This window comes from Phaseolus vulgaris, chromosome 11 (assembly GCF_000499845.2).
Source record: "Phaseolus vulgaris cultivar G19833 chromosome 11, P. vulgaris v2.0, whole genome shotgun sequence".
NCBI lineage: Eukaryota > Viridiplantae > Streptophyta > Magnoliopsida > Fabales > Fabaceae > Phaseolus > Phaseolus vulgaris.
This window is the reverse complement of record NC_023749.2, coordinates 50348065-50357918: the sequence shown is the minus strand read 5'-3', so window position 1 is coordinate 50357918 and position 9854 is coordinate 50348065. Positions and strand designations below refer to the sequence as shown.

The 9854-nt window shown below is 30.1% G+C and overlaps 1 protein-coding gene across 4 annotated transcripts; it reads right to left on the bottom strand.

The window, feature by feature from the left end:
* Window positions 1-2777: 2777 nt before the first annotated feature.
* On the bottom strand, window positions 2778-8718 carry LOC137828108 (protein ZINC INDUCED FACILITATOR-LIKE 1-like). Of its 4 annotated transcripts, XM_068634556.1 has the most exons (18): window positions 8554-8601; window positions 8206-8413; window positions 7556-7596; window positions 7061-7121; window positions 6862-6964; window positions 6676-6778; window positions 6515-6568; window positions 6369-6431; window positions 6118-6167; window positions 5941-6016; window positions 5653-5841; window positions 5460-5547; window positions 4347-4432; window positions 4158-4265; window positions 3995-4039; window positions 3816-3904; window positions 3387-3430; window positions 2778-3145 (listed from the first exon to the last, which is right to left on the bottom strand). In XM_068634556.1, exons 2-18 carry the CDS (start codon window positions 8360-8362, stop codon window positions 3033-3035), a joined length of 1470 nt encoding a protein of 489 aa, XP_068490657.1. In that variant the 5' UTR covers window positions 8363-8413; window positions 8554-8601; the 3' UTR covers window positions 2778-3032. The 4 variants fall into 4 exon arrangements, with proteins under 4 accessions (XP_068490657.1, XP_068490648.1, XP_068490665.1 ...); XM_068634547.1 differs by having other exon boundaries at window positions 8206-8718; XM_068634564.1 differs by lacking the exon at window positions 3387-3430 and having other exon boundaries at window positions 8206-8718.
* Between the last annotated feature and the right edge of the window lie 1136 nt (window positions 8719-9854).

The following is a 9854-nucleotide window of genomic DNA, read 5'->3' as shown; positions in this document are numbered from 1 at the left end:
TTTTTTTTCTCTAATGGTACCTAAATCTGAGTAATTAAATTTTCTCTCTGCATCTACTCATTAATGAGATGATAAAACATATAAAAAAATGCATCTTCCAACAAAGTTATAGACCCAGCAAGCTTCAATGTTGTTACATCACATTAATGCTCCCACTTGGTCACAAGCTCAACTCAACAATCTGACATTTTGTCAGTGAAAATACTATACTCAGTTTTGAAAGAATTGTCCTTTTTTTATGAAATATAGAATAATTGTATAAATAAAAGACAAAATATCCTAATTTTTAGCCTACTATCATTCACTTCAAATTTGTCTAGTATTCACCAAATGTCTTTTTCTATTGTCATTTCATAATATGATGAATTTTTCTGTTACTACAGAATTTGAAACTGAACTTTCATGTTGACTTTTTAGTTATGTAGGAGGTGGTCAACATCCTTCCATAGTTTCAGTTTGTGCCAAATACCTATTTTAAAATCTTCTCAATAATAAAAAACTGATGATTGTAAATCAAAGATCATTTGTATTCTAATATATAATTACAAATTAAAAAAAATTGAACTGTTTTGAGTGAGAAGCTCAAAAGCCTCTGTAGCAAGTTACTGTTGTTGTTGATCCTCTCATTCAAAATATTAATTTAATATCATATGATTCATATATCATATCATATATTAAATTTATAAGAACAGATGCTATATACTTGATCTTAATCAAAAGTCTGATAACCCACCTCAAACACATCCCACACTTTTAAGAAATGACCTGTTTGAATATCTTATTAGGTAGGATGATGTCTTTTCAATGCACTCGAAGTTGGTGAGACTGATGCAGTTGAAGTATAAAACTCAATTATTTTATGCAATTATGGAAGAGTAAAACAACATATAACCATTTATCATCACAAAGACAATAGCATCAGCAGGTGTATATTTCCTCTCCCTCCAACCCCAAATGCAATGTTAGGGTTTGATGAATGATTGGTAGAAAAAGTGTGATAAAAGTAAATTATAAATAAATAATTAATTATATAATAATATAAATATATTTAAAATTTTCTTTACAAATCTAAAAGATTTTCTCAACTATAGTGCAGAGTCCAGTCTTCGTGTTGTTCCATCACATTTAATGTTCCCGTGAGAACCACAAGCAAGATTCATTTAGCATAGCAATCTACATCTTGTCAGTGAAATTATAAACAATTTTGTTTTCATTTTCTTTTTTTCTTTTTGATGTGGGATATAATTACCATAAAGTTTGCACCGCTCAATTTTAAAAGATTTCTGTCCTTTTATTCGATGGTACGAAATATAGCATAATTGGATGAATTGTACAAGACAAAAATCCTAATTTGTCCTTTAAGATATGGTACAAAGTGATTAATAGGGTGTTGTTTTAGGTATGCCCAATGATAAGGGAGGAAACATTAACTTTTTGTTGTGTTTGATTTAGTGGGTTTGAGAGTGGAGAGATGGTAAAAATATTTGTGTATGAATTTTATTATAATATATAATATAAAATTAATTATTATATAAATTTACTTCATAATTTTAAAAATATTTAATTATACTATTAATTATAACATATAATAAGAAATAATAAAAATAATAAAATACAATTATAATATCATAAATTCTTTATAGTTATATAAAATAAGAAATGTATATAATAATAAATATTATTCTCATAAATTTTAATACATTTAATAAATTTATTTTAATTTAACACAAAATATTTTTTATTCTTAATTTTTTATTAAAAAATACAAATAATTATGAACATTATATATTAGAAAAATTTACTTAACTCAAATCTAAAAATAATATATCATAATTTATTATTTAAATAATTTTTAACAACAAAGATAAATTTGTAAACTTACATTATTTAAAATAATTTTTAAATTCTTAACTATTACATCACTCACAAATTTTAATAAATCATCATCACAAATCAACTTTATTTTCCTTTAATCCAAACAACTTCATATTTTCTCTAATCCTCATAAATTCACTTTCTCTTCTTTTCTCAAATCCTCTCCACAAATCCAAACACAGCATAAATGTTTGAAACTGTTAAAATATTGTATATGCCAATTTTCTAGTATTCACAAAATGTCTTTTCTATTCTCATTAAAATGTCTTTTCTATTCTCATTTTATTTCATAATAAGATGAATTCTTCTGATACAACTAAAGAATTACTGACAGAAAAAATAATCTCAATGATATTGAAATTGAAACTGAATATTCCTGATGTTTCCATGATGCATTACACACTTAACTTTCAATATTTATGCTTCATGCCAAACATTCTGCACTGGTGCATTTCTTCTAAAACTATATTGAGATAGGAAATCAATTAAAGTGAACAATTATAAAAAATAACCAGAAAGTAAAAAGGATGTAATAGGGAAATTAAGATGAGTGCTGTGTTGAAACAAAACAAAAAAAAACACACCAAACATGAATCTAAATTCTTTCATTTTTGCTTAACTATGCATCACAAACTACCAATTAGGTGGAAAAGTAACCCCTTGGAATTTTATGTATTCATAAAGAACATATCTTGTTACATGTGATATGAAAGAATGTAATAATTGTCTGATTAAATGTGAAATAATTGCAAAGATTGAAACATAGAAAATTGTAAGGTCGTTTTAGAACAAAACAAAAGTTAGTTATTAACTGATGTATTGATTTGCTTAATGTCTAAGAACACCTTAAATCAGAAAATACATCGAAATTAAAAGAGTATTGTATTGTAATAACAAATATGTAGTCATAAATAATATTGTATTATAATAACAAATAAGTAGTATATAATTGTAGGGTATACTAGTCACAAAAGTATATTATACTACTACATTGAAACAATTGAAGAAAAAAAAATGGGGTGTAAGGCTTAATTGGCCTTTCGCTAGCTTTCTCCTTACTATTTTAAGGCAAGTTACAGATTGAATTGGTTCCCTTAATTTAACTTCAATATGACAGTTCATGCATCTAGTTAGCAACATTCCATGGAGATGCTATATCAGTGTAACTGATCTGATTGTGTTTTCTTCTTCTGAGCAAGGAATGGTTTGAACATCATTATTATTCCAACTGCTTCAATTATGTTCAGAACAAAGAACACCATATTGGTTCCTGCATTCAAACACATGTAAATCAGTAAGTAACTTCCTAGCAAAAGAACCAATGCTCTTAACAACTACATTGACATCATGGTCTCTAGCTAGACAGTACTTAATTATACCACCACATGCATACTGCTACTCAAGCATATCTTGTTCTGCGTTTTGATAATAGAAAAACATGCAATATCTCATGTGCACACAGATAAAAAGCTTCTGTTATTATAGTCAAATAAATTGGGTGAGTATCATACCAGGGAGGAATGAAGCATCCATCCTCTTCTGTGACCAAGTTAATCTGCATTCATCATCATCATATAAGAGAATAGGAGAGAATTCTTAAAGTATATGATACTTGTGGTAAGAAAGTATGTGGTTAAGAACTACTAATGAAAACTTTTCAACTGCTAATGGATCAAAGTGGAGTGGAGTAATTTCTGTTAAATATGATTCTATGCCAACAAGGGTCAAGGGATACATTGACAGGTAATGTGCTACCTATATCTTTCAATCTAGTTCACTATGAAAAAACCATATCATAAACAGATGAATTAGATTACTCTTCTGTGTTATTATAGACAGATCAAATGAAAAACCTGTGTATTAACATGCAAGTATATTTGACATTTTTTGAACTGACATGTAAGTGCAATAAAAGCTGAACATGTCACAGGAACACTCACACTGCACCACCTGTGGCAGGGCCAATTGCTTTGAATAGAGACATGCAAGTCATAGAAATGCCATTAGCTGCCCCTCTTTGGTGTTGTTCCTGTTTTCCAAATGAATATGTCATATATGTTACAGTTCCATCAACAAATAGTCTCAACCAATAAAAATTGCAATAATTCAAAAAGTTTACCACTGCTCGGTTTTGTAGGAGGAACAAACCAGTTATAATGGTGGTCTAAATCCAACAAAAAGAGTACAATCAGTCAAATTTGTAACATACAGAACTTTTCTGAGTCAATTTGAACACTCAAAATCACTGATAAACAATTAAATAAACAAAGAGGTGCACTTACAGACAGAATATTCTTTAGAATTGAAGCAATAACTATGACTATGGTTAGTGCTACGCCAGACAACAATGCTATGAGGGGGTAGCTTTGCAAAAGAGGTATTGATAACATCTGCATATGGAAAAACTTCAGATAACAAAAAAATTGAAATGTTAAAAACGAAATAATAGCTACAATTTGATGAAAACTAACCCCTGTAATGCGGGCAATTCCAACAGCTCCACAAGCTCTTTCAATAGATGGATAGACCGAAAGTTGGTAAATTATAAGTGTAGCACCTGAACATTTGATAAAACATTTGAGAAGTGAGTAAGTAATTATACAAACTATCAATTGTACAATAGGACAATAAAGATCAACACCAAATCCAAAAATCTTTCTACCACTCTCAAACCCAAAATGCAAACAATTTTGTAAAAGTATAGAACTAAAGGAACAAGTACAAGAAAATCATTAAATATAAACTAATTTAGAAACAAAAAATAATTAAACATTATATTGACTAAGTTAGATACTATTTTATAAATAAAATAGTCATTTATATTTAAAGTAGTTTATATTATTAATAAGGAATTTATAAAGTTAAAATCTAAAGTAGTTAACTAAAACTTTGTAACTAATGTTAGATACCAATTTAGAGACTACTTCATAAATTTGTATTAATAATAAGAACAACTTTAGATTATAATAATCTTTTAGTTTATAAAGTAATATCTAACTTAGTCAATATAATGACTAATTATTTGTTTATCACTAAATTAGCCTATCTTTCATGCTTCCTCTTTTATAAAGAAAAAGATACAAGAACTTTGCAGTAAAAGCAGTAAAAGATATAGCATCTTGGTGTTGTAACTAGAAAATTTTGGCAAGTAATAGAGCTTCGAATAGATTTACTATTATCATATGACTTCAGATTGACCAACTGAATAAATAGTTGAATTACTAACCTTTTGAGATCAAAGTAATTTTCACCATACATTTAGCACAGAAAGAGTTGATATTTGTTATGTCTATAACATATGTGAATTTACAAAGCCACATTCGGAACATGACCGCAGTTCAAAGAAGTCATTCTCAAAACGAAGTTATGGAAATGAACAAGACATGACTAAACATTATTTGAACAAAGTTTGGCAATCCAAATCAGTAAAATTCATTCAACAAGACACACAAAATAAGAACAACCCCAGAAGGAAATTACACGCCTCATGTAAATGCATAAAATTTGTGTGCAATCTTTGCTGATGAAAAGTTAGGAAGGTGAAGAGTAATAAGCATCATCAATTGTTAGTTCCAGAGATGCACCTGTTATTGAAAGAACATTGCCAACATTATTTGTTGAGAAGTTCAAACCCCCCAGCTTTCGAGGACTCACAGCCCATAATGAGAAAACCTAAAGAAAGCAAGATGAATCGATGTTGTTCACTTAAAACACAAAAAGAATAAAAATCAGGAAAATCTAAACAACATATATCAAATGAAATGCATAGAGTGATACCTCTTGATAAGCAATATCATGAAGTGAGAAAACACAATAAATTATGACAGATGACATTAAGGGCCAATTCAGGAGGAGGTTTTCATTCTTTTGGATTGTCATGTCAGTGCCAGCTCCACTGTTTCCATTTTCTAAAGCTTCAGCATCGTCTATGGACTCATCGCTAGAACTGTGGTTGTGAAGTGTTTCCTGTAAAAAGTCATCATAAAATTGTTACAAGACTAAAAAGCCACAGAACATAAAGAAGATAGAAACATATGTAATCAATGAAGAACCTTAGAAACATACCGGAATCCAGAAGCAGCAAATAATCACTATAAATGCTAATACTGATATTACAAGGTTGGGCAAGAAGTATGGAAACCTGCACAATGATTTATATGTTTTGGTAAATGAAAATCAGAGCATCATTAAAAGGATAAAAAGACAAAGAAGAGAGGAAAATTGAATCCAAACTCCACTTACTTATCCCAAAAGGAACCCTTTGGAAATATATGTGGGTACTTCTCTACTGGCTACAATGAAAATATTCCCAAAGTATTAGATAAACAAGTGATAAATGTGCACACTTACACAGAAACTTGAGTACTTATCAGTGTAAAATGTAAAAAAAAACATACATGAGGCCATTTTTTCTAGATGACACATTCCCTCATGCTAAGGCTCCTAAAATCACTCTGATAGCAATATTAAAAAGTGAAGAGTATAGAAAGTACCTGAGCCAAATAGCCTCCCAATGCTGGGCCAATGATTAAACCTGTGCCCCAAGCTGCACTGACCTAAAAGCAAATCACACTTTGAATTATTATTGTGGAAATGTAGTTCCAAGAACTAATAGTATAAAAGAGATGATGATGCTAACAGTTGAGAGTCCTAGAGAATGGTGTTCTTCTCGGAAAATTTCAGTGGCATAGGCCTGTTAAGAAAAGGAGTTAGGAAAACAGACATGTATAAAGAAAGTTTGAACCAGATTGAACATGGAATATATGAAACTGCTAACTATTTGGTGTTAAAATGTGATACCTTCACTGGTCCAAGCATACCGTTTAAACTTCCCAGAAGAAATCTCGTAACAACAGCCATCCAAAAACTTGTGCTAAGGCCAAATAGTGTGTTGAAAATGACACTGAAATAAAGTAAGCATTGAGAATTATAGGAAGCTGTACACAAATATAAAGAAAGCACCAATTCATTGACAGATATACTTACACTACAACAACCCCTATAACAATTACAGGCTTTCTACCATAGCGATCAGCAACAACTCCCCATAATACAGATGTCAAACATCTTCCAAGCATGAATGAAGAACCTGCAACATTTTTTATCATACAGAGCCTCCCTAATAAGTAACTTACAAGGATTGTTGAAGACTCAAAAAAACTGAAAATAACAGAAGTGATCTTACCGATATAACCAGCATAATAACTAATATCAGCTTCTGTTTTCGCAATATTAAAATCCCTTACCTGAAAATAAATGTTTCATTTTTGAGTAATCGTGATGTGTATTATGCGAATCCATGACATGAAGTTAAACATTAATCACAGATTTGGTTTTGTAAGTATTTCATAAAAAATGACAAAGCAGAACGGAGAACAGTAACCACTTAAAAATTGACTTTGGCATGCAATTTATCAGTGTAGTACTCCAATATTGTGAAACCATTTTTTTATATTATGCCTAAAAATGATGATTATTAAGTGAGTTGATACTTAGATTCAGTTTTGAAATGCCAGGGAGATGTTGTGAGGATTTACCAGAGGTTCCCTTTAAATCTTCAATTTAAAGTTATGAACACAAAGTAAATAAAAGCTGAAAATGATGCTTAAGCACTCAAATAAATGTATTCATAGAACCTCGAATAATGTCACAATTGAGTTCAATTGATAGCTAAACTCACCATGAAATAAAGGAACGGAAAGAGAGATGATATAGGCAGTGCTGCAGAGAACAAAATAAAGTCACATCAGAGTACACTAAGCAGTTTCAAATGAGTGAGAGAAACAGAATAATGCCAACTGGTAAAACAAAGAAACAAATGATGATTTTCTTTTCAAAATATTATGGTATCAGAAGGCACTGCTCTTTTTAGCCAAGCTACACAATATCACACATTCAAGATAAAGATGAAATAATCACGTCAACTTAATCAGACATCATTAAAGGGGGTCCTTTTCTCAATTTTCTCCAAGAAAAATACTTGTATTGCAGTTTTAGCTTAAGATTAACTGTTAAGGTAACGTGTCAACTTTATATATTCAGTTTCAGTTTTGAATAAGCACCAAAGTTTGAACTTTTAGCAACCCCTATAGGCAAATCTGTTGCAAAAGAAGATAAGAGCAGTGAAAAAAGTTAGATCATTCTCATGAGAAAGGCCCTTTCACAGTTAACAGGAAGTTAAGGAATCTAAACATTGAGTTAGAAGTTAGAACAGTAGCATTAGCAAAACATTGCACTCACAAACACCTCAAAAGTCGCACCAACAACACAAAACAGGGACAACCAACTTTTCCAGAAGTTAAAATGCTCAAAATATAGTGAAATGTTTACCATTAGACACCACCAATATCCAAATGATAACAAGATTTTTAACGGGTACACCTTGTCCCTCACTCAACTCTTTGGCTTCATCCACTTTGCAACCGGGGCAGTTCTCGTAGTACTTCTTCCTCCTCAACAATGGCTGCTTAACGTTTTCCTCTCCCATGTCTGTGATTGAACAGCACCCTGCAACTTGTTTCACTCAGGTCCCTCTTTCCTTTTACATGCATCAACCATTCAAACCCAGAAAAGATTATCAGAAAAGATGGCCACTTTGTTTTGAAGCACGTAATGGAGAATCACAGGTTGAGGAAACAAACGTAAACACGGACACAACCAAAGGAGAACCTATAGTACCCGTGCTCGCTATAATGCTAAGGTAGGAACAAGACAACACAAACTCTGTTTTCTCTCACGTGTTATATGATGGCACATGACAATTACTCTACAGAGCCGTAGACGAACAAAACTAGTGGCATCATTGCACACGTCACGGTGAAAAAAATGTGCAAAGAAGGCAATGATGAAGGTGGAAAAGTTCTGTAAGAAAGAGTTGTTATTGGGTATGAAGGTTTTGAATCTATGTATCTAACCTCATGTTTAGCATTAAAACAAAGAAAATAAGTAATAACAAAACAAAGGGGTCTTACATCAAAAGAGAAAAGATAGGAACAAGAACAGAACGATGTCGGAAGTGAAGACAACATAATTGTCAAACAGGATTAATTCCATCGTTTGAAGTGAATCGAATCTATGGCTCTAATTTGACTAGGTAAGGTTCGAATTAAAATTTGTAGAACATGTTTAATTTTTGGTTTTAAACACGTTTTTAGTTCAACTTGTTTGATCTTTGATCTTTCTCAAAAGATGGTAAATGTTTGACCAAGTAAGTGAATACCTTATATATGCTCTAAATTTAGTTTTGTAAAAATGAAAAATTTGATTTAGTCTGTCTAAAAAATACAGATAGATTATTGCATTAATAAAAAAATGTTGTTTAGTGTCTTTAAAATAAAAATAAAAAGATTTTTTTTTTTAAAAAAGATAGAAACAACACTTATTGTGAAACTTTCTACAAATCTAGGAACTAAATCATAACATTTTTTAAAAGGATTGAGTTGATAATATCTTATGCATGTAAGAATTTTAATTTATCTCAAAATATTGTTTGGCTTTCATTACTTGTAAAAATTATTAACTATTGGTTTGGTGAAAAAGAATAATAAGGAAATGAAAGAAAAAGAATGAGAAATAAAATTTAAATAATGATTATTTATTCGAAAAATATAAATATAAAATATAAACTAAGCAAGTTTGTTTTGATACTGCTTTTTTTAATGTCCTGAAGATTGAGGAAAATTAGAATTTATTTTTATTCTCACTTCTATCTTACAATTGGAAAAAATTAGAATGTAAAAATATCGTTGTCCTGTACTGCATTTTGGTAGTGGTAAGAAATATAAGAAATAAAAGTTGATGATATATTTTATAAAGTGGGAAAAAACTGAAGGAAAAGGGAATAAGAGTAAAAAGGAAAAAAAAATAGTGAGAATAGAAGTTATTTAGTTGAAGACAAATTCAAGAAAATAGTTGAAATAAGATTATTTTGAATTTAAAAATAAAAATATTCTTTTACTACTATGTTATTTTATTTTATC